Source organism: Sitophilus oryzae, unplaced genomic scaffold, assembly GCF_002938485.1.
Source record: "Sitophilus oryzae breed Bouriz unplaced genomic scaffold, Soryzae_2.0 scaffold_1060_pilon_pilon, whole genome shotgun sequence".
Lineage (NCBI taxonomy): Eukaryota > Metazoa > Arthropoda > Insecta > Coleoptera > Curculionidae > Sitophilus > Sitophilus oryzae.
Genome location: NW_022145683.1, coordinates 769,712 through 795,074, shown reverse-complemented (window position 1 = coordinate 795,074; position 25,363 = coordinate 769,712). Strand labels below are relative to the sequence as shown.

The 25,363-nt window shown below is 32.8% G+C and overlaps 1 protein-coding gene across 1 annotated transcript in view; it reads left to right on the top strand.

Annotated features, from left to right (window-relative positions):
* The window catches only part of LOC115877526 (C3 and PZP-like alpha-2-macroglobulin domain-containing protein 8), a 289,000-nt gene that overhangs the window by 188,205 nt on the left and 75,432 nt on the right, over window positions 1-25,363 (top strand). The window contains exons 4-7 of the mRNA XM_030893749.1: window positions 18,153-18,365; window positions 23,504-23,629; window positions 24,573-24,796; window positions 24,876-25,031. Of these exons, the coding sequence (XP_030749609.1) occupies window positions 18,153-18,365; window positions 23,504-23,629; window positions 24,573-24,796; window positions 24,876-25,031 (719 nt within the window). The remainder of the gene's footprint in view (window positions 1-18,152; window positions 18,366-23,503; window positions 23,630-24,572; window positions 24,797-24,875; window positions 25,032-25,363) is intronic.

Here is a 25,363-nt window from a genome sequence, read left to right as displayed (position 1 = left end):
ACCCTAAAAAACCTCTAAAAGAGCCTTGTTTAGCCATTTCATCTGCCGTTTTGTTACCCTTGTGATCTTCACGCCCTGGTACTGAGGCTAACGTAACATTGCTACGCTTCCCAATGTATTTAGAAAATGTGGGCAAAAAAAAATTGTGCTCCCTCAAAGTATATATCCATATCCCCCCATTGTATTTACATCATAAAATTAGTATTCTCTCCATATTCTTCTACTTAATCATCCTCTTCGAAAGCTAGAACCTCTTCTAAGACCGGAAAATCAGAGTTTTTCTCATTTTTCACCCTGTGGCACTTAATTTCTCCGCCCCTCCGGATGGCCAGACATCGTTTTTAGTTAATTTCCTACGGCGTCGTTGTTATGCTCCCGGCTCGCGTAGGATCCTGGCGTAATTTCCTGGCTATTAAATTTCGGGCAGAAGAAGGAATTCCGAGGGCTGCTTCTCCTCACTTTAGCATCCTTTTGTCTAAGTCCCTTCGCGATTTCTCACTTCTTCGTTTCAGACAACAGCTGAATGCCAAATCGGTACGGTTTGGATTGGATTGCATTTAACTTCTTTTAGTCTCGAACACTTGTCAAAATTGACATTTAAAGAAACTAATAGTTTTAGATTGTAGATTGTATGGGAGGGAAGAAGTTGACCTTATATAACTCTGTTTTTTTTCTCATGTAGGATTTCGACAGACGATGGCAGAAAAAAAGCAGATGGCATCCATACCAATCCTTTTATTTACTTTGAATAAGAAGATTAAGGAAGGAGCATATCAAAAATCTTAGGTACACCGCGATGGGCCTCAAATATGGCCGACTTAAATTCCGGTTTATCAGTGTCGTTTTAATTTTATTTAAAAAATGTAAAACTATGATGTAGAGTAGACGTGGGGTAGACTCAATAACTTGTTGTTTTATTTTACGTTGTGAATAAATGTTGGTTGTTATTAAAATTGTTATATAAATATATAATTCTAATAAAAATAGATAAGTTATAATAAGTATTTATTAACACAAACATCCGATACGCTACTGAAGCAGGTAAGTCAAATTAACGTATCTAAATTCTTTGACATCTAATCTTTGACAAGTAATAAATAAAAGCTAAAATGCAAGAAAAATATATAATTTAGTTAATTTAAGTGAATTTCATAAATGATCGGTTTACTACACGTTTGTATATTATATAGTCACTTACTAGCGGAAAGTTGTTCCATTATTTCACTCAATTTTTGCCGAGATCTACCGCACGCTACACAACCAACTATTTTAGAGTCTTTTTCGATAAATCGCGATAGTGTCACTGTTAATTTAAGTTCTGCCACAATTTCCATCTTGATTTACTACCTTTATACAACTATCAGTAGTAGAATAAATAATAAATAACATAAAATAAGCTCCGACAAATCCACAAAATTTCAAATCAAATTCAAATGTGTCAAATGAATCGTCAAACAGAACTGTCAAGGATCCCCACCCTAGAGTGCTTTTTCCGCCCACCATGCATGAATACATGGATAGCATTATGCTCCTTCCTTAGTCTTCTTATTCGAAGTTTATTTAACTAAAAAAAGTTTCCAATATTTTCTAAGTTAACTATGGATGGGTTTATATATAAATCCGTCACGCTTCATCTCTTGTTGTTCTTAATCAGTTTTATTGGTTTATTTCAAAAATGACAGATCATATTTCAATATTATTGGTTGACGGAACGATGAACGACAAACCTACGCCGATGCGTATGAACTTGACTTAAGATTTTTGAAAGCTGGTCAAACTCTTGCCAAATTATAGGTTATAATTTTATGTCAAATTATGTTAAATAGATATTATAAATATTTTGCATTTTGGACTGTGTTATTACGTGTGTTTCGTGTTATTTAAAATTAAGTGGAGGAAAGTTAAGTGTTGACCCAGACAATAGTATACAGTTAATATTCGGTGCCCAGAGACCTCTGGAGACAGTTTGCCAGAGATTATAGCCAGATAGTTGTATTAGCCACAAATTAAGTTTGTATACCATCTCGTATATGGTACCAAAAACTGGAGTATCTGTAAAATAGTAGCACACGATAGGTAAATAATACATTTTAGTACTGCAGAGAGATAACGTCAAAAGGTACTGGTTTACAAAAATTAATATTAAAGTTAATTAACCAATTTTAAGGTATAAAATTCAGTGAGTGTTATTATTATTAAAATATTTTGTTTTATTTACGTTTTGTTAGTTTTCTATTTTTACATAAGTTATATTGATAAATGTAACAATAAATGCAGGAAGTTGCTTGAGCTTGAAACACGGCTTGCAAGCAGGAAATCTTTTTTATATCGTTTTTTGGTTTGTGGTGTTTTTTTTAAATCACCCTTGCTTGTTTTTTATTAACACATACTGTAATTGTTTTTAATAAAATAACTCGATTAGATTTTTTTCAATTTTATACAGTTTCTTTCACAATATTTTTTGTATTTATAGGTAGTCACTTGTCACACAAATTTCAAATATATTAACTTCCTGCTATGCGTTTCAATTGTACCAACTTAAACTACTGTGAAAATAAAATGACAGACACCTTGTCGTTGGACAGATATAGCTCTATTGTGTTCCCTTTTCTTGAGTTATAATTAATCGTACAATCTAAGACGATTGAAAAAGGCCAGTAACTGAGACGGTTTTACAGAGGGTAGTTCTCCATCTTCCATATCAGTCGTACCAAAGTTCATGGCACGAATGGTTGTAGTCTCGGCGCACTCAGTCATGAGATGTTCCGGTGTTTCCCCATTTTCCCCACAGACTCTGCATTCGCCGTTGTTTCTCAGCTTCAATCTGCTGGCGTGTTCATTGAGAAGACAGTGTCCTGTTAAAATCCCCGTGACAATCCGAAGATTTTTCTTACTTAAATCAAGGAAAAAACCAAAAACATAGATTGTAAAAAAATGCCAAGTCTCGCAAGACAATTCTTCCACTATAAAAAGTTGTTAGATCTCATCTAAAATCAAGTCAGTTTATTTTATTTAGTCTCTCTTTCAGCACCTATTCAACAATTTTGTTATAAACTGTTAGTATCAATAATATTAGTCATCTTTATTCCAAAAATAATTATAATGACTTGACAATTCCACGGCACCATAATTATAAAAGAATAATCTACTATTTTGATTACTAAATAAATCTAAACAGTTCACTTAAGAATAAAGTTTTTTCATTACTATAGAATATCATATGTTTGTTCCAAGCGGATGAGAGAACCGTCCTAGAACGGTAATTTCCTATCAGTCAATTTGTTTGTTAATCTTGACAAACGATCAAACTTTTCAAACAATAAGTGGGTGACTAGAAATTACCGTCCCAGAATCGGTTCTCGGTCCGGTTCGAACGAACATCATATCGTGCAATTGCCAAGTAATTATAATTATTATAGAAATAAAGATGACTAATATTGATACTAACAATTATTACAGTTGATGGTTGGAACCTTTGGTGTTACACAGCAAAATAAAAACACTAAATGAGTTTATAATCATCTGCTGATGATGCTAACATGATTAGCGAAACGCGCGTCCAGTGTAAAAGTAAAAGTGTTTTGGTGTATTGTAGTGATTTAGTGTTTTTATTTTGCTGTGTAACACCAAAGGTTCCAACCCTCAACAGTAATCTTCGATAGCTTCACGGTCAACGGAACTGAATCTTTATCGTAAGTTTATAATAATCTGCTGATGATGCTAACATGGTTAGCGAAACGCGCGTCCAGTGTAAAAGTAAAAGTGTTTTGGTGTATTGTGGTGATTTAGTGTTTGTATTTTGCAAACAATTATAATAAAATTGTTGAATGGGTGCTTGAAAAGAGACTAAATAAAATAAACTGGATTGATTTTACATGAGATCTCACAATTTTTTATAGTGGAAGAATTGTGTTGCGAAGGATTTTTTGACATTCTATGTTTTTGATGGGAGGGATGGGAGCTCATTTCTTTTTGTAGGTTATCCTCCTATATTATAACCTAAATATCAACTTTAAAAATTCTATTCATTTTCATGGTTCTATTTATGATTTTACCAATGCTTATTCAAAATTATTTTTTGTCGATTTTACACATAATTTATTTTTTTCCATAGCAACTGTTAAAATTGTCTTATATCTATCAAAAATAGTAGATAAAATAGTACTTTAACCGCAAGGGTAGATTAAATGATACTTTAACAGCGAGGATAGGTTTGGGATAGGTTAAAAACATGGTACAAAGAAAACAAGGTATGTATGATCGATAGCGACTCCAATTTCGTTAAGTTTGCGCATACCACCTGTGAGGTCATACGCCATACAAAAAATATCCATATTGTTCAATTGCCACTAATAAAAAAAAGACCTAAAATAGGGAAGAATTAGGACATAACCCCAAAAGGTATGTTTTGACATCGAGCTTGACAATTGAAAAATTATTTTCATATTTTGACACAATCAAATTTCACAGATGACACAATCTGTTTGACAATTTGAAATTGGCGCACAGAGCTTGCCGACCAATAGTGCCGTTTATCACCTGTGACGTAGCGACCAACCTGCGCAATATCATACCTTGTATTCTTTGTATCATGGGTTAAAAACTTTATTTCTTCTCGCAATTAATTGGTTCCATTTTTGAAAATGTTTGTATTCCATTTCATAAGTTATTCGGGATTTAAACGGAAGTAGTTTGGATATGGCGTTTGTCGCCTCAGCCTGAATATCTGTTGGTAATTTACTTATTTCGTTTTGAGCCATTTCTGGCTCCAATTCAATCAGCAATCGACACAAAAGAGAATTAAAAAATATTGTCTCAAAACTGACAACTAATGAGACAGTTTTATTTATTTGTCAAATTACATAGAAACCAACGCCAACCCAGCACAATATTTTTTCTACTCGTAATAAATTCCTTGAAATAATAATTCTTGAATATTTTTTAAAACGTAACTCGCTATGGAAAAAAATGTTATTTTATACACGACGATAAAATTGCATTATCGTCTCCCGAAATTAATTCACTCGCGATTTCATCGCTCGTGAATTAATCTTTTCGGTCAATGATAAAATACAATTTTATATATGTGAGAGTAGTTTCCAAAACTGTAATAATATACTGGATGTTAACATCAGATGCTATCAGTTTTTTATGTTCTTTATACAATTTTTTACCTTTCCTCAAGTTTTAACGTTTATACCCCTTCCGCATTCCCCATTTTAACTTTGGGTAATTTGATTTTGGCCGCTCTGGCAGTCTAAAAGCCCAGCCAAATTCGCCCTTCTTTGCAAATCAGCGTCGAAGTATTTGCAGCCTCCGTGTCTGTCAATCGGAATTCTGTCGTTAAAATACACTAAATTAGATTTATTACCCTCTCACGTAAAAAGAAAAACTCTAACGCTTTAAAGGCTTAAAATGGAGTGACTGGGATTAAGATTATATTGGAGAGAAGAGTTCCTTGCTAAGAATTTGTTTCTTGACGAAAATTAACTAAATTGGATCCAAAATCAACTCCTCAAACGTAAGGATTATTTAGAATCTGTGATAGTTTTTCAAGGTAGATGTAATAGACAATAATTGACCGAGACTAATAATACTTTATAATTCCCGTGGTACATAGATAATTTTATTTCTTACTGCATTTAGTATATTTTCTCCCATTTTAAAACGACACACGTTTTGCATTTATTAATCTTCAAGTATATTTGTATTAACGCTGCTGGTAGGCACTTTGTTTGTTGCCAGGTTTCTATTGTATTAAATGACCTGTTTATAAATCATCGATAAATAAGACAAGTTTAGATTGGAAAGTACCCATAAGCATAATGTAAACACTATTTGGCGCTATACTTGCAACGCAACGGTCGCAACCCAAACCTTTTGATAATTTCGGATCGGTTCGGCTTTTTCCGGAATTATGTCGCCAAATATTATTTATTCAAATTTATTATTATTTTCTTTTAGGTTAGGTTGTAACATGAACCTTTTTTCGCATGAACATTTTTCATATTGGAAGTGTTTACTGTAAAATTATTACGTTTATAAAATAAGTCGATGTAAGTTTGCAGTTGCTAGTGAAAGAAACATTCCACATATAAAGAAATATATCGTTCCAAATGTTTGTGGATAGCAAAATCGGCAGACATCAACAGTTGAAGCCTAACATATACAAGCGTAACATATAAAAACTAGTTACTAGTTTTTATATGTTTCTCTTAACTATACTTTTTTTTTCTAGTTAGAATTTAAAAAAAAATTCTAAAAATTCTAACTATACTTATGTAAGCTTTATTAAAAATATTGTGATTTAATTACTGGCTTGGTTTGGACAAAATTTATTTTTAATAAATTGTAAAATTTATATATTTATACCGGGTGCGTCTCAAAAGTGGCTGACCCCCTATAACTTTTTTATTTTTTCAGATAAAAAAACGAGATTTGGTTTGTTATTATACGACATAAATTAGGATTGATTGACGTATTCAATTGTTTCTAGTGACTTCCTGTTTTACCGGAAATGACTACAACTTTTGATTTTTAAATGGCACCCTCGGTATTTTTTTACTTTATTCGATAGAAAATAACATTCTGAATAAAATGACATATCATATGTCAACTTTTGAGATTCACGCTTAATAAAAGATCGTATTTTAAAATTCAATCTAGAGTGTCAATAAAATTCAATCTAGAGTCAATCCATGGCTATGTTAAAAACACTAATTCTTAATCAAGGAGCCTTGGAAAAATAGATTTGAACGTCTAATGTTTTAATGTCTTATCCTGGCCTTCTCAAATCGCATTTTTAATAATATCTCAATTTTTTCAAATGGAACGAGGGTGGCTCATTAGCATATTCGAAAAAAGTATTTTTTTACGAATAATTTGATACCACACGCTTGGTATTTCGAGTCAAATTTTCGTTACGAACCGCAAGTTATAATTTCAAATAAACCATATGCGAAAATGTCAAAAGTTGACATGTGATATGTCATTCTATTGAGAGTGTTATTTTCTATCAAATAAAGTAAAAAAATACCATTGGTGCTATTTAAAAATAAAAAGTTGTAGTCATTTCCGGTAAAACAGGAAGTGACCGAAAACAATTGAATACGTCAATCAATCCTAATTTATGTCATATATTGACATACCAAATCTCGTTTTTTTTTAACTGAAATTATAAAAAAGTTATAGGGGTGAGCCAATTTTGAGACGCACCCGGTATATTTTATCAAAGTAACTACTAATATATCAGAGTAACTTTAAAAATAAATCCTTTGAATTAATAAAATATAAATATAAAAAACATTTAGAGCAGAAAAGGCGAAAGCGCTGGATAAACATAGTCTTAACTAAGAACACGTTGGAGCATTTTGACCCAAAATTTATTATTAAGTTTCATATCTATCTTAATAGATGGTTATTTTCTTTTATCTATGGTTAAGACACTATTTATGGTTAGCGTAACTAAGGCGATATAGGCTTATATTAATTCAGTAAGAAATAAAGATTTTTTTATTTAGGTAGGTACCTCTTAAAATTTTGAAAGTGCTACTACTTTTTTGATCAGATTAACTACGATCGATACGAATGAAGCTTCCAAAATTGGATATAATAAATTCATTATTTGATATAGATGGTCTTGTTATGTAAAAATGTAAAAATGTTCACTATGTAAAAATTTCTAAAATCAAAATAAAAAAAACAAAAACAAAAATAGATTTTTCTCGAAAAACAACAAATGTAAGAAAAGCAACACTCGACAAAACAGGATTTTTAATTTCACCAACCAACCAAACATGCGGCCGGCACCAAAATAATCCAGAAAAACTAAACAAGAGCGTTTGTTAGGGAGTAATTTCTGGACCTGTACCAGTTTTATTTGTACCGAATTTTGACTCATGAATAATTCAGAGCGGTGGGCCGCGAATGCCTCTTTTAATTCGGCCATAAACGAAACAATAGTAAACGTTCGGGAGTTTCGCTTGTTTTCGCGAATAACATTTGCATATGTAATTAATTTTTCGATGGCGGTTTTTAATACACATTAAAATGGAATATAAATATTTTAATATAGATAAACTTCCTATTAATTTACGTTTTCTATTATTAAAATTGTAATTGCGGTAAAAAAAGATCACCGAAGTTAAGCAACGTTAGGCGATACGAGTAAATGGGCGGGTGACAATCTGGAAACTCTCTGGTGCTGTTGTTCCATGGCAAGAGTGTAAAATTTATTGCCACAGTCTGTTCATTCACGAAGACGGATGAGATCGGATATATCGTGAGTTAGAGTCGATTTGGACATTCACCAAGTTAATATAGGTCATTGACAATGATACGGCCGAAGACCGAGGTTCGGATTCCGCGTAAATAAAGTAAGCTTCGTCCAGATTAGTTTTAAACTGGTCCCAGACGATGTGGCAAACACCTTCCAACGTTAAACACAGGAATATTTGCCAAATCGTTGTCAAGAGACACACATTTGTCAACTGCAATATTGCCGAAACCTGTGCCAAATGTGATTGCAACGTTGGAATTAACGTTGGACGCATCGTGTAAGACACGCTTTAGCAGCAAAAAAGAGACGTTAACTTAAAATACTTTTTTTAACTAAAAATGTAATGAATTATTTGTATTTTTTCAAAAGTATTACTTTTTTGTAAATATTAAAGTTATATCTATGGTATAAAGAATATATATTACAAAAAAAAATATCAAACAAAAATAAAAATGTACGATAATAAATTCAAAATTGAATATTGATCAAAGAAATATTTAATATCGCGTAGTTCGCTCTTTGATGTGCCGAAAATAAAATATTGAAAGCTTCATATTATTTTATTTCATATTAATAAATGATTGAAAAAATAAAAGCAACAATTTTATGCAACAGATGAATTTTGCTATTTGATTATTTTATATATTTAAAATCCAAAATATATAATATAGTAATTATATAAAATTTAGTAATTTATACTTTATATTTAGGAAATTGTTAGTTAAAACAGTTTTTAATAATTTTAACGAACTGGTAACCGTAGCGGCACGTGGTTCAGTCCTTTTAAGCCGGGACCCTCTTAGGCCACACGCCACGCCACGCCACGCCATCCCACGCTATCCCACGTGAAAGTTCGTGGGATAGATGAGATCTGGGACAGACGAATCGCCCATCACACGTGTGATAGCGTGGAATGGCGGGGCGTGGGATCGCGTGAGCCCTAGTGTGTACGCAATACATGTGATTAAATGGAAAAATATTCGCACAGATCTTCATGACGTGGGGTGGCATGGCGTGGCGTGGCCTAATGGAGTCCCGGTTTAAGGATACCCAACCTTGAAAAAAATTGTCACGTAAATATGTTAAAAAGGAAGTTTTTTAGGCTCAATCAAATCGTTCAATATAAGACTGCATAGTAAAGGATCCTATTTTATTTTTTAACAAAAACTAAAAGTACCGTCTAGTAAAATTTATTATCTTTAAATATTGCACACCAAAGGAAAAAACGGAATCCTTATATGGGATTACTTGGTTGGCTATCCGTCCCTCTGTCTGTCAAGAGCCTTTATCTCGGAAACGCGTTGAGGTATCGAGTTGAAATTAAAACTGACGAAGAAACTGTAAGTCCCGTGTATCCCTGCTTTGGCCTTATTTGCCAAAGCATTATTATATAAACAACAATGGATTTTACATATCCATCCAGTGCACTTGGGGTATTCCATGATTTGATGCTTCATGAATTCTGGAACAACAATAACACCTTCCTTTGCAAATTTTGAACCTTTTTTGCACATGTAACGTTTCGAGATAATGATTTTAGTAGATCTTTTTGTTTCGTCGGCATCCAAAACATGTATTTTTTAAATTTTGGTGACGTGATTGCGACTATCTTCTAGCACACACACCTACACACTACGGTTAAAGAATACAAGAAGAGGCGTGTAATTTTGGCATTTCCTCACCAAGATATCTAAGTAAAACCACTGTATGGGCTATTAAAATACCCCGCGCGAGTGTTGGATTGTTAAAATATTTAATAGACAAATATAAAATTATTTTACTTTGTTTTTTCCACTAAATTATTACCCTTAGAAGACCCCCATATTTGTTCAGAAAAAATTAATTTCGTAGGTACCGATTACATAATATTAATATTAGATATAAAGGACTAATTAGTCCCCTTCAGCACAGGACGGCTATGTATGAGTGCAGCTTTAAGTTTACTATTTATAAATTATATAATCCGCTGTCACCTCGTTTCAAACAGTTAAATAGTATTTCCTTTAAGAAAGCTATTACAAAAAACTTTCTGATTCAATGGTGTCCCTCCTAGTCTCTCTACGAATTCTTTTTGTCTTAAAAATATTTTTTTAATTATTTTTAATTTTAAATAAAAATTGTAAAATAAAAAAAAATTCTGCCGACAGCGAACGCATTCCATTTAAATAAGGTATTCCCAATGAAATCTCTGATGAAAAATAAATAAATAAATTTTCAATTTATTCAGATTTTTTTAAATTTATTTAAATATCATTGCGTGTTTCAGTTTGTTAGAAGAACCCAGAAAATTTTGCAATTATTTAAGACTTACCCTGTATAATACAATATACTAGTCTTTGAATAAGAAGACTAAGGAAGGAGCATATCAAAAATCTTAGGTACACCGCGATGGGCCTCAAATATGGCCGACTTAAATTCCGGTTTATCAGTGTCGTTCTAATTTTATTTAAAAAATGTAAAACTATGATGTAGGGTATACGTGGGGTAGACTCAATAATTTGTTGTTTTATTTTACGTTGTGAATAAATGTTGGTAGTTATTAAAATTGTTATAAAAATATATAATTCTAATAAAAATAGATAAGTTATAATAAGTATTTATTAACACAAACATCCGATACGCTACTGAAGCAGGTAAGTCAAATTAACGTATCTAAATTCTTTGACATGTAATCTTTGACAAGTAATAAATAAAAGCTAAAATGTAAGAAAAATATATAATTTAGTTAATTTAAGTGAATTTCATAAATGAAGGGTTTACTACACGTATGTATATTATATAGTCATTTACTAGCGAAAAGTTGTTCCATTATTTCACTCAATTTTTGCCGAGATCTACCGCACGCTACACAACCAACTATTTTAGAGTCTTTTTCGATAAATCGCGATAGTGTCACTGTTAATTTAAGTTCTGCCACAATTTCCATCTAGATTTACTACCTTTATACAACTATCAGTAGTAGAATAAATAATAAATAACATAAAATAAGCTTCCTAAAGACTGACAAATCCACAAAATTTCAAATCAAATTCAAATGTGTCAAATGAATCGTCAAACAGAACTGTCAAGGATCCCCACCCTAGAGAGCTTTTATGGTGGCTTTTCCGCCCACCATGCATGAATACATGGATAGCATTATGCTCCTTCCTTAGTCTTCTTATTCAAAGATACTAGTGAACTAATCAGATTAGGTCGTTATAATGAGCTCTTCCGATTAAAGAGGTGTACAATTTTTATGATTACCTACCCGTCGAATTAGGGCACTCTGCAACTATACGTGTACTGCCTTTGGTCTTTAAAGCGCCTTTGAAGAAGATATAACACTCGTTTTATTATTTTTCGATATGGGCACGAGAGAAGCGCGGGTTGGCGAGAGCATTCACATCGTGAATTATTCATGAGCGAGATCGATAGAAGCGCGAGATGATCGTTTCAGGCCGATTCCTATTATTCCCCTCTGCTTTGACCCATTTGTCACTCGATGCAAACTTTTCGCTCCTATATATTCTAATGAATCCCCGGTTCTGGGTCTTCCTTCGTTTCCCCCCAGGCATCGTTGGGAAGATGCAATTTTTATCGCCTTTTAGAAGCAAAGTTATGTTCCCGACTCTCTTGGCGTCTGTACAGGGTGTCCCATTTTGGTTAGGTTAGGTTAGGTTAGGTTCTCAGTTATTCGTGAAGACAGAAAGGTGCGGTTTGCACAAACCTGTGCCACTTTTTTATCAAACGGAATATGCTGTAAACAACATTTTCATAGCCCTCTTCGTTTCTGAGCTACAGGGTCTTTTCGAAAATTTTACAATTTGGGACAGCCCTCGTATCTCCGTTATCATGGATGATATTGAGAAGGTGAAAACTGATTCTTGTAGAACTTTTTATGTACAATACAGTGGCGTAGTCTGTTTTTCTACGAAAAAATTATTTTTGAAAATATAAACTAAAGTTATGGTTTTTTCAAATGGAACACCCTGTATATTTATGAATCATATGATCCGCCTTGCTATGAGCATCTCAAATATGTATATATTACTCCATATTTATTTTCACTTATTTACTTACTTTATATTTAAAATATATCATTTGCTTATTAGTAGGCCGTGACAAATAAAATCAAAATGGTATTTACTAAAATACATATATTAAAATTATATTTGGAATTGGTATACTTTACTTTTGAACTGTTACCACTGAACCTCACGAATATTGTTTTCTCTTTTTTATAGCCGAATTTATTATAATGGGATGGGTTTGCAAATATCTAAAAGCTTGCATTATTAAAGAATTTTCCAGGTGTTCGACATCGTATTAATTGTCACGATATATTTCATATTTCAAAAATCCCCAAAATCAGAAATCGAGAACGCACAAACCCGGGAATCCGGGAGGCTAGCGTATGGGTACATTGGTTCCAATTCGTTGATTTAATAAAAGAATAATTTAACAAAATTATAATATTTTCGTTGTAAGTTAAGTTGTAAGTTGTGAGGGGGACCCCATCTTGCTGAAGGTATATTTCACTTAAATTAACTAAAGGAATATTTAAAAGTTCCAGTATGATAGCTTCCAAGATTTACAAATAGCGGTAGAGATTTAAGTTTCCCTAATATATAAATAATTAATTAGTGGCTCTCAAAATAAAACAAGAGACAGATAGCAGTATACTTTTAATAATTCTTTAGTTTCTTTTACTATCAGTCATGGCCTACTAATAAATATGATCTTTTAATATATTTTTTTTTAAATATTGCATTAAATAGAGAAAAAAATATAGAGTGTTATATATTTTTGAGAAGCTTATGAATGCCAGATCATATAATTTATAAATATACAGGGTGTTCTATTTAAGAAAACATAACTTTAGTTCATATCTTTAAAAATATTCTTTTCGTAGAATTACAGACTACGCCACTGTATTCTACGTAAAAAGTTCTACAATAAGCAGTTTTCACCGTCTCAATACCTTTACCAATAACAGAGATACAGGGGGTGTCCCAAATTGCAAAATTTTCAAAGAGACCCTGTAGGTTAGAAACGAAGGGCGGGCTATAAAATTTTTGTTTACAACATCTTCCGTGGGACAAAAAAGTGGCACTGCTTGTGCAAACCGCAGCCTTCTATCTTCACGAATAACGGAGACACCGTATGATTTCAACCAAAATGGGACACCCTGTACAGAGTGGTACCTCTCATACGATTTGGAGGCTCCTATGAGAACGGTAATTTATATCAAAATGAAATTTTGGAAGAAGACTAATAATTTTGGGAGAAGGTTAATTTTAGAGCATTTTTTAAAAATAGAGATCGTTCTACAGGGTGTCCCCAAAAAAGTTACGTATCAAAGTTGAGTTTTTTGTAATGGAACACCCTATATATTAATTGATTTTCGGATTCTAGGAAAAAAATAAAGGTGAGTTGCATTAAAGAAGCATATCCCTAAATTGTAAAGTTTTATTTTTTTATTTTTACATTTTGTGAAAATGAAGGATAAATTTTAAATTTCAATAACAGCTATCTAAATTGTAATTTATCCTGTATAGCCTGATATTTAGTTAAGATAACCATTGTATGTAAACTCAAATTAAAATTTGACCCGAAAAGTTATACAGGTTGAGACAAAATTAATATTCAACAATGCTCACTTTTAAAAGCAAGTTACTCCTTTATTTTAAATGGAACACGCAGTATATTATTCCGATATTCAATGGAGAATTAATATATCTTCAAAATACTATTAAGGTTGTGATTATTTGTTTTTTTGCATCAGTAAATCTTTATTAATGGATAAAATCTAGGTGGCTGAGTTCTGACTGACAACGAAACCAAAGAATATCTTAATACCCTAGTCTCGTCTCGTCTCGCATCAAAATCTGACCTGTCGATGGGGCCTCGCTTTGGCGAGCGAGGCCCCAACTTCGTGGGGCCTCGCTATTTTGCTCGGAATTGAACGAATAGACGCGCGGCGTTGCCTTGTTTTGTGTGTACTTTCTTGAATAGTTTTAAATTATAGTTTTAAATTTCATCTATTGCTATAATCAGTCTTTCCGCTCTCCGCTCTCCGCTCTCCGCACTCCGCAGTTTTCATATAATATTATCTATATAATTCCCGTGTTACAGTTTTGGGTGGTTTTGGTTACCGTACTCCTCCGAAACGGCTTAACCGATTTTGATGAAATTTTATATGTATATTCAGTAGGTCTGAGAATAGGTAGTTATATATTTTTTATACCCTTAAGTGATAAGGGTAGTCCACCCCAATTTTTTTATTTTGTGAAAAAAAAAAAATATTTTTTTTATTTGGCATTAAAAAGTACAAACAACACTAAATTTTCACCGTTCTACCTTCATCCCCTATTTTTTAATAGGGATTGTTTTTTTTAATTTTTTGTTACCATCTCCGAAACGGCTTAACCGATTTTGATAAAATTTTATATGTATATTCAGTACGTCTAAGGATAGGTTGTTATCTATTTTTATACCCTTAACTGATAAGGGTAGCCGAGAGGGTAGCCCACCCTCATTTTTTTTTAGTTTTTGAAAAGAAAAAAAATGTTTTTATTTTTTTATTTGGCATTAAGAAATACAAACAACCCTAAATTTTCACCGTTCTGCTATCATCCCCTATTTTTAATAGGGGTTGTTTTTATATATTTTTTTTTCCATCTCCGAAACGGCTTGGCCGATTTTGATGAAATTTTGTATGTATATTGAGTAGGTCTGAAAATAGGTTGTTATATATTTTTTATACCCTTAAGTGATAAGGGTAGTCCACCCCAATTTTTTTATTTTGTGAAAAAAAAATTATTTTTTTTATTTGGCATTAAAAAATACAAACAACACTAATTTTCACCAGTTCTACCATCATCCCCTATTTTTTAATAGGGATGATTTTTTAATGTTTTGTTACCATGTCCGAAACGGCTTGATCGATTTTGATGAAATTTTATATGTATATTCAGTAGGTCTGAGAATACGTTGTTATCATTTTTATACCGTTAAGTGATAAGGATAGCCCACCCCCATTTTTTTTTTTTTTAAAAAAAATATTTTAATTTTTTTTATTTGGCATTAAAAAAATACAAACAACCCTAAATTTTCACCGTTCTACTCATCCTCCCTATTTTTAATAGGGGTTGTTTTTAAGTTTTTGTTACCATCTCCGAAACGGCTTGACCGATTTTGATAAAATTTTATATGTATATTCAGTACGTCTAAGAATAGGTTGTTATCTATTCTTATACCCTTAAGTGATAGTGGGTAGCCGAGGGGGTAGCCCCCTCATTTTTTTATTTTTGAAAAAAAGATATTTTTTTTTATTTGGCCTAAAAAATACAAACAACTCTAAATTTTCACCGTTCTACCATCATCCCCTATTTTCTAATAGGGGTTGTTTTTTGTTACCATCTCCGAAACGGCTTGGCCGATTTTGATGACGTTTTATTATGTATATTGAGTAGGTCTGAAAATAGTTTGTTATCTATTTTTTATACCCTTAAGTGATAAGGGTAGCCCACCCCCATTTTTTTTATTTTTTGAAGAAAAAATATTTTAATTTTTTTTATTTGGCATTAAAAAATACAAACAACCCTAAATTTTCACCGTTCTACCATCATCCCCTATTTTTTAATAGGGGTTGCTTTTTTAAATTTTTTGTTACCATCCCCGAAACGGCTTGACCGATTTTGATAAAATTATATGTATATTCAGTACGTCTAAGAATAGGTTGTTATCTATTTTTTATACCCTTATGTGGTAAGGGTAGCCGAGAGGGTAGCCCACCCTCATTTTTTATTTTTTGAAAAGAAAAAAATGTTTTTATTTTTTAGTTGGCATTAAAAAATACAAATAACCCTAAATTTTCACCGTTCCATCATCATCCCCTATTTTTTAATAGGGGTTGTTTTTTTAATTTTTTTGTTACCATCTCCGAAACGGCTAGACCGATTTTGATAAAATTTTATATGTATATTCAGTAGGTCTGGTTTGGTTTGGTCACAACCTATTCCCAGGTTATCTATTTTTTATACCCCTAAGTGATAAGAGTGGTCCACCCCAACTTTTTTTTTATTTTTTAGACAAATTTTTTTTATTTTAATTGTTTTATAGGGAGTGCTTATTTTTTAGGGGGTGCATGTCCAAAATTTTCTTCTGGGTACTCACTTTCATCACTTAAGGGACCTCTGTACAAAATTGCATATTCCTAGTCCTAGAACGGATTTTACATAAAAATTATACAAATGTTTACCCTTAGTTTTATCCCCTTAAGGAATGAATTCCAAAAATCGCTCTAATTATTCAATTACGCTACATAATAAACCTCTGTGCAAATTCTCATATTCCTTGAACAGAATTTATTGTTCCAGAACGTTCAACCCCTCATTTCACACCCTTAGAGGGCGAATTTCCAAAAATTGCTTCTTAGTGCTAAATTACGTTACATATAGGAACGCCTGCAAAAATCATACTTCTAAAACCGATTTTAACAAATTTTTGTACAAATTTTCATCCCTTATTTTTAGGGGATGCATGCCTAAAATTCGCTTCTAGGTACTCACTTTCATCATTTAAGGGACCTCTGAACAGAATTTCATACTCCTAATCCTAGAACGGATTTTACATAAAAAAATTATACAAAATTTCACCCCTAGTTTTACCCCCTTAAGGAATGAATTCCAAAAATCACTCTAATTATTCAATTACGCTACATAAGGAACCTCTGTGCAAATTTTCATATTCCTTCAACAGAATTGTTTCAGAACGTTCACCCCTCATTTCACACCCTGAGAGGGCGAATTTCCAAAAAGTGCTACTTAGTGCTAAATTACGTTACATAAGGAACGTCTGTGCAGAATTTCACACTTCTAAAACCGATTGTAACAAACTTTTGTACAAATTTTCATCCCTTATTTCTAGGGGATGAATGTCAAAAATTAGCTTCTGGATACTCACTTTCGTCACTTAAGGAAACTCTGTACAAAATTTCATACTCCTAGAACTAACATTTTTGTACAAAATTTCACCCCCCCAGTTTCACTACCCTTAGGCTATACATTTCCAAAATCGCTTATCAATGTTCAAATGCGCCACATCTGTGCAAAAGTTCATACTCTAGTAGGTACAGTTTTTTTTGTATAATCACACCCCTTTATCTAATTACACCCCTTTATGGGTCGAATTTTAAAAATTACTTAGTAGTGCTCATCTTAGAGAACGAATTAATATTCTCCGTATTTACTCCAGTTTCCTAATACTAGCACAGATAACACATAATCATACTAGTTAATTTTTATTGGAATAGAAGTATTTTTTATTAGAAGGTACAAAAAATTAAAAAATCTAAAATTTTATTTTCATAGCTACGTTTTTATAGCCTTAGGATGCCTCATGTACTAACGAATACGAAATATATAATCAATACATATTTCTTTAAATATCGAGAAATAAAATATGTTTTGGCAACACCGTACGAAATATCGCCGCGCGTAGTCCTCAAAATTTAAAATATTAGCATTTTCAGGCTTCGATTATGTTCAAAAGCGCCACCGTATGACAAATCGCTAAAGCTTCCACACGAGAGTTCTTAAAACTATAATATTCTTTGACGAAACTCATTAGCAAGTAACGAGGATGTCAATGTTCGTTTCTAACGACCTAGTTCAAGGAACTATTTCTCTGGAGGAACTAGAACTAAGGAATTAGTTCCTCCAAAGGAACTAGAATTCCCACCTCTATTCCCTACAAAATCCCCCCTTGTAAAGACAATCCGGGGACATACTGTACTACTAGAGTGACCTTATATTATACTACAGATTTTCGAATTCACCAAGCAAAAAATAAAACAACCGATATCCCACAATAAATACTCGATTTGTTTCAGGTCACGGTATCCTTACACTGCAAGTGCCGGCGGACGCCACTGGCAGCTGCATGCTGCAAACGCTGATCAATTGTTCGGTGTCGAGCGAGGGCAGTGGCGTGGAAGAGGACGGGAACTGCGAGCTGAAAAGTTCATCAGAAGTGCGACTGGTCGGACCCGTCAGGGACGTCATCGTTAGACCGGCAAAGCATGCGTACAGGCCTGAAGAAATAGGTAAGATATACAGAGTGATATACACAAAAAATTGGTACGCCGCGCCGCTGACTTCTCTTAAAATAAACAAGATAATTTCAAAATCTTCATTCGTTCCTAAACAACTTTTATCGCTTAAAAAATATATTGAAGATAAAATTACCAAAACAACATGTGTTTTGACATTCTGTGTGTTTTTTTTAGAAAACTATATCAACTTTTTATCGTTAAACCGTTAATTGAAAGAATTGGGAAGATACGCAACCTAATGGGCGAATTCGTAACAAGGCTGATTTGATATCCCCTTACGTCTCAAGTGCTGTACGGTGGAGACACCAATCGTTCTGCGGTCAACGCATAAAACACTTATTTTCTCTAATTCGGCCAGAGAAGGCATATCGCAGACGGTGTGGATCTGAAAGTGAGTGTTGCCATATTAAAATGTGTAATATCTGTAATACATTTGACGAAAATATCTTTAAATGAAAAATCCGCGTTTATGTATTGAAAATTAATTCGCGTTAAACATAGAATAATCAACAAAAATAAACATTCTTTTATAGGTACTGAATATGTCGTATGATCGAAAAAAGTCGTTTAGTTAGCTTGGAAATGACGATTATTGACATTTATCATAATATTTTACATATGAAATAACAGCGATCTACATTTCCAAGCCAACTCTGACGCCGTTCTTTGTTCGATCATATAATATTATATTAAATAGTTTAATAGAAAATCCGTATTATTAACGTACTGTACTCAAAATCCGTAAATCTACGGATTAATCAGTAGTTCTAACAACACTGTCTCCGGCAACCACTTACTCTGTCGACTGAAAGCAGAACTACGGTACAGTATTCTTTACCCGCTAAATGACTATCAGCGCGCAGCGGCGCAAGGCTAAACTAAATCTCGGAATTCTCAGACAGGCTGACGGTAACGACAGCTACATCTCGGACAGGTTTTGTGCCACGAAATCGCTCATAAGGTTACGCATCTTCTTATTTCTTCAATCAACGGCTAAGCCATGTCGCACTTATAGCACATATTATACAGATTATAAACTTTATTTTTTCTTTATTGTTTTTTGTGGTTCCAATTTTCGGAATCGGGCACTAGTTATGTTACTAGTTTGCGCACATAGCTCGCCCACTTATGGCCTCTAAAATTGTGCACAGCGCCTGACCGGCACAGTTATTAGAGAGATATCGGAAAACCGAATAGCGTCATGCAGTATTTACGCGTACCTTATCATGATTACGATATGCGCGAGTCAATTTTTAACACCCGCTAATAACGTTACCGCCTGACGTAATTTGCGGATCAATTACACCAAGCGCTATTTCTAAATAACGTTTAAAAATTGCTTAAATGGGCATGTGCGGGTATTTGACAGCCGGGGCCGGCCGGAGAGATCTATTATTTTAGGTTATGTTTGAATTGTTTTGAATTATTACTTTAGTTTTATTAGGTAGTTTGATATTTAAGTAGCTGGGATTAGTTTTTTATTATTTATTTTTTGATAATTTTCTTAATACCATTATTTTTTATTTGAAATTTTTTGTAAGTTGGAGTAATAGTAATAATAACTAGTATTAATAATAGTTAATAATAAATTAGGTAAACTATATAATTTATTAATTTTATATTTATTTTAATTTTATTAATTGTGATTTATAAAAGTGCGTTTATCTGATCAAGGAGGCCGAATTCGACAAAATATCAAAAGATAACTTTTAACTGGCATTAAACAGCCTACACAATTTTGATATCAAAAGAAAAAAAGTCAGTAGCGCACATATTTTCTTTGAAAAATGTTTTGATAACCCATATATCGTATGTACATCACTGATGGATATATCGAAACTTTTTTAGTATTAAAATACGTAGCACTTATAGTAACTTTTACCCTCAAAATATTATTCGAATCGCTAAAACTACTTGGAAATAAATTATAATAAATCGAAAGAGTATTAAGACTTTAACACCCTGTAGCTACGAAACAAAATAGAACCGGACCTATATTGATATGAAAAATAAATCTTATTTTTACGTGAGGAATCTCTCCACGAGAGATGGCACATGTTTTCTGAAACACCCTGTATACATACAATTTATATAAAAGCTTGGAAAAACTGACGTGTTGTGTGGTAAACCTTAACTGATATCTCTGTCAATAACTGTTTTCGATTTCAATTAGAAAAAGAGCGATGCGAGACGTAGGTTCGATATAGGATTACTGTAATCATCGAAGGGCGTTTTAACGATCTTTTTTCTTTGAAGGGTGTTGACGGAGTAAACATCGTCAAGAAAAAATCGAGCGTATAGGAAAACGGTAACTCGATATTGTGTCAGACGGTTTTTATTTCAATTACGTGTGGGAAGATTGATCGACAGAAGTGCGTCAGAATTTGTAAAGTGAAACCGCATTTACTTGTACTTCTTACTGAATTTATGCCTTTAAATAAAAATATCAAGGAAGGAGTATAATGCTATCCATGTGGGCGGTAAGAGGACTCTAGTATGGGGATCCTTGACAGTTCCGTTTAGCAATTCATTTGACACATTTGAATTTGATTTGAAATTTTGTGGATTTGTCAGTCTTTACTAAGTTTATTTTATGTTATTTATTATTTATTCTACTACTGATAGTTCTATAAAGGTAGTAAATCTAGATGGAAATTGTAGCAGAACTTAAATTTACGGTGACACTATTGTGATTTATCGAAAGAGACTGAAAAATAGTTGGTTGTGTAGTGTGCGGTAGATCTCGGTCAAAAATCGAGAGAAATAATGGAATAACATTTCGCTAGTAAGTGACTATATAATATACATACCTGTAGTAAACCGATTATTTATGAAATTCACTTAAATTAACTAATTATTTATTTTTTCTTGCATTTTTGCTTTTATTTACTACTTGTCAAAGATTAAATGTCAAAGAATTTAGATACGTCAATTTGACTTACCTGCTTCAATAGCGTATCGGGTGTTTATGTTAATGAATAATTATTATAACTTATCTATTTTTATTAGATTATATATTTTCATAACAATTTTAATAACAACCAACATTTATTCACAACGTAAAATAAACTAACAAATTATTGAGTCTACCCCACGTCTACCCTACATCATAGTTTTACATTTTTTAAATAGAATTAGAACGGCACTAATGTGCGGTTTATCAACCGGAATTTAAGTCGGCCATATTTGAGGCCCATCGCAGTGGACCTAAGATTTGATATGGACCTTTGATATGCTCCTTCCTTAGTCTTCTTATTCAAAGGTTTCCCCTCTCACGGATACCCCGTAACTACAGAACGGACAGACGTACTGTACTTGGAAGAAAATTAAAATAAATCGAAAAAATATTAAGACTTTAACACCCTGTAGCTACGAAACAAAGCAAAATCGGGTCTTTGTTGATATGAAAAATAAATCGTATTTTTACGTGAGGAATCTCCCCGCGAGAGATGGCACATGTCTTTGAAACACCCTGTATGTACTAAATTCGGTAAGAAATAAAACTGTCTCTAAGTGTTAAGAAGGTCGGGCAATTAAAAGAAAAAAAAACTAGAGCCAATAGCTAACAGGAAAACTATTTTTTCCGGTTTTTTTATTTAATATAAATTGAGGTTTTGATTTACTATGATTCTAGTAAGATTTTTGTTCTAATTTAGTAGGACGAGGCTAACCAAGAGTTGGCAACGCTTCTTTAGCTACTCTCTGTAAAATAAATTAACTATATAAAAGCGTATAAAATTCCCATCTCGTATCGCGTAGAACGCAGCATGTGTTCTCCAAACGAGGGAGACACTCCGGGAACCTCACATCTCCCCACTTTTACCTCCTATTTCTTAATATCGCAATATTTATCATTCTCAACGGCAGGTAGAAGACACTTAAGAAAATATCAGATCATATTTTACGTCTTTTACCGCCCTGAAAGTGCCACAGCTCTTGGGTGGGAGCTAACAAAGAACTCCAAAGCTGGGAAGTCACTTAAAAGTTGTTTAAAGGGTATGTTTATAAGAATTATTAGTTATGGGGTCCCTATAAATTAAGTTTTTGAAGATTTTTGACCCTCCCTCTCCCGCTTTTGAGATGTAAAGAGTCTAACATTAAATAATACTTAAATGGAAACTACTAAAATTAGTTTCCCTGATATAGTATAGTAAGTAGTAAAATAGTAAGTTTCCTTGATATATAAAGAATTTATTAGTGGCTTCCAAAATAAAACAAGAGACAGATAGCATTATACTTTTAATAATTCTTTGATTTCTTTATTTATCAATCATGGCCTACTAATAAAAATGATATTTTAATGAAAACATTTAAATATTGCAGTAAATAGTAAAAATAAATATGGAGTGATGAATATTTTTGAGAAGCTTATGGCAAGCCAGATCATATAATTATTACATTTACAGGGTGTTCCATTATTTAAGAAAACATAACTTAGTTCATATCTTCAAAAATATTATTTTCTTAGAATAACAGACTACGCCACTGTATTCTACGTAGAAAGTTCTACAATAAACAGTTTTTTCCTTCGCGATATCTTTCAGAATAACAGAGATACGGGGGCGGGGGGTGTACCAAATTGGAAATTTTTCAAAAAGACCCTGTATCTCAGAAACGAAAAGGGCTATTTTGTTTACAGCATCTTCCGTTTGACAAAAAAGTGGAACAGGTTTGTGCAAACACCGCACCCTTCTATCTTCACTAGTAACGGAGATACCGTATGATTTCAACTAAAATGGGACACCCTGTACTGGCGCACAGAAATTCTATAACTCGTCTTGTGAAATTTAAACTGCGCGCCATAATTTTTCAACCAATAAGGAATCAGCGACCACAATTTTTATGTATTACTAAATAATTTTATATCTATTCATGGATTTTAATATACAAAAGAATTGTGTCATATTTCAGCATATTTTAGGCTCAAAACAACCCTTACGTAATTAATGGACGTCCCCTAATACAGTGTTGCCAAACTATTTCAATCATTGTTGATCGTTCTGTATTTTTAAAAATATCTTGACATACCGGTAGTGATATTTTTGAAATATAAAATTAATCCTATCTATGTAGATCTATAAAATAAGAGTGATTCAAAAACACTAATATTGTATTTATATTATTTTCAGTCTCATTTTGGGTCCTCGCGTTGGACCATGATCTTCAGATTGCATCAGGTTCAGTTGCCACTGTGAGCGTGAAGGATCCTCAAGGCACCAAAGTTGCCATTTGGGATCAAGTCCCTCTAGATGAAGGTAAAATTATATTGCTAAGTATATATTATCCTTATCACCATTCTTTGGAATATTCCTAATATAATGAATACATCAAAATTATAAATTGTAGATAGTATGGGAGGCCCAAGTAACACAAGATATGCTTTCTTATTACTTGCTTCTTTATAAATACTATATAAAGGAGTCGGAGGCAGTTAGATAGATTTATAAGAGTGTTAGTTTGCACAAAATGACCATTTAGGCAATAATACTTTTAATGTAGCTGTAAGAGCGTTCCTAAATATACATAATAAACCTTTTATGTATCAACTTTAATAAAGTTATTTAAAAGTGATAACCGGAGGTTATTAGAGCAAGTTTGGTGATTAAACTGCATAAAGAGTTTATAAGATAACTAACAAATAATTAAAATACTTATAATAATAAGCACTAACAAAGCAATTAAAAATCCAGAATGTTTTAGCGTTTTAAGCGTTTTTATACAGCTATTATACATAAATAAAGGAAAAAATAATTTAAAAACCGGTTCAGTTAGACAAATATTCTTTATTTAATCCCCTTATTTTTTGGAACTTTTAACACAACCCAGCATCAGCAGTGTTTTTAAAATTCCTCCCCCACAGACAAAAAACAATTAATCCCGAAATTGGGGTCACCTAATTCACTTTTTTGGTAAAATTGGTCCCTTATCCCTGTCACGAGTCGTGCTATAATTTAATTAATATTTAATTATTATTTTTAGAACTTTCTAGAGCAGGCTGTACGAAATTAAAAGACGTTGTGAACGGTTACTGACAGCAGTCAATCTTTTTCACTTAACACTTCGTTTAGAATGGAAAATTAAAAAAAGAAATGTAGACATTTACCCTCAAGTTTATCATTAATAATATCTGGCACAGCTTATTTAGTCACATAAGTATTTCCTAAAATTCTTCAAGTTTTAATATTCTGTTTCTTTCAGGAGTTAAGGAGTTCAGTTTACCTCTAAGCCCGTACGCACTCATTGGACGTTGGTTGGCATATGTTGAGGTAGAGCAAGCTGAGTTCTACGCCTCATTTGAGGTAGCACCAGGCGCTGGTGGAGGTACTCCAGATGTCTCAGTCGCCGAAGAACACTACGTGGAACTACGTTTCGGCAATGAGATGCGCAGGAGGTACAAACCAGGTCTTCCATTTTCAGGAAAGGTACCTTTTTCAGTTATATATTTATAATAATCCACAAAAGTTGAATATATAATTTAAACTGAATGTTATTTTTTCATAGGTTGAAGCTATGAGTACAGAAAAATCTGTCAGAGTACGTGTCAAAGTTTATGACAACACTACATCAATCTATTCTCAAGATATCGAGATCTCTAATGGCGAAGGAACGTTTGTAGTGCCTGCTATATTGGCTGATAGTGATATTATAGCACTTCAGGTAAATATTAAGACAAATTTTGTAAACACTTATATGGCTATACAGTGTGGCGCCTCTCATACGACGCGGAGGCTCCAAGTTGAACGAACATTTTGTGCTTTGTCAAAAAATGTCAAAAGTTGACATATGATATGCCATTCTATTCAGAGTGTTAATTTCTACCGAATAAAGTAAAAAAATAGCGAGGGTGCCATTTAAAAATCAAAAGTTGTAGTCATTTCCGGTGAAACAGAAAGTGACCTATAACCATTGAATACGTCAATCAATCCTAATTTATGTCATATACCACAAAACTAACATACCAAATCTCGTTTTTTTATCTGAAAAAATAA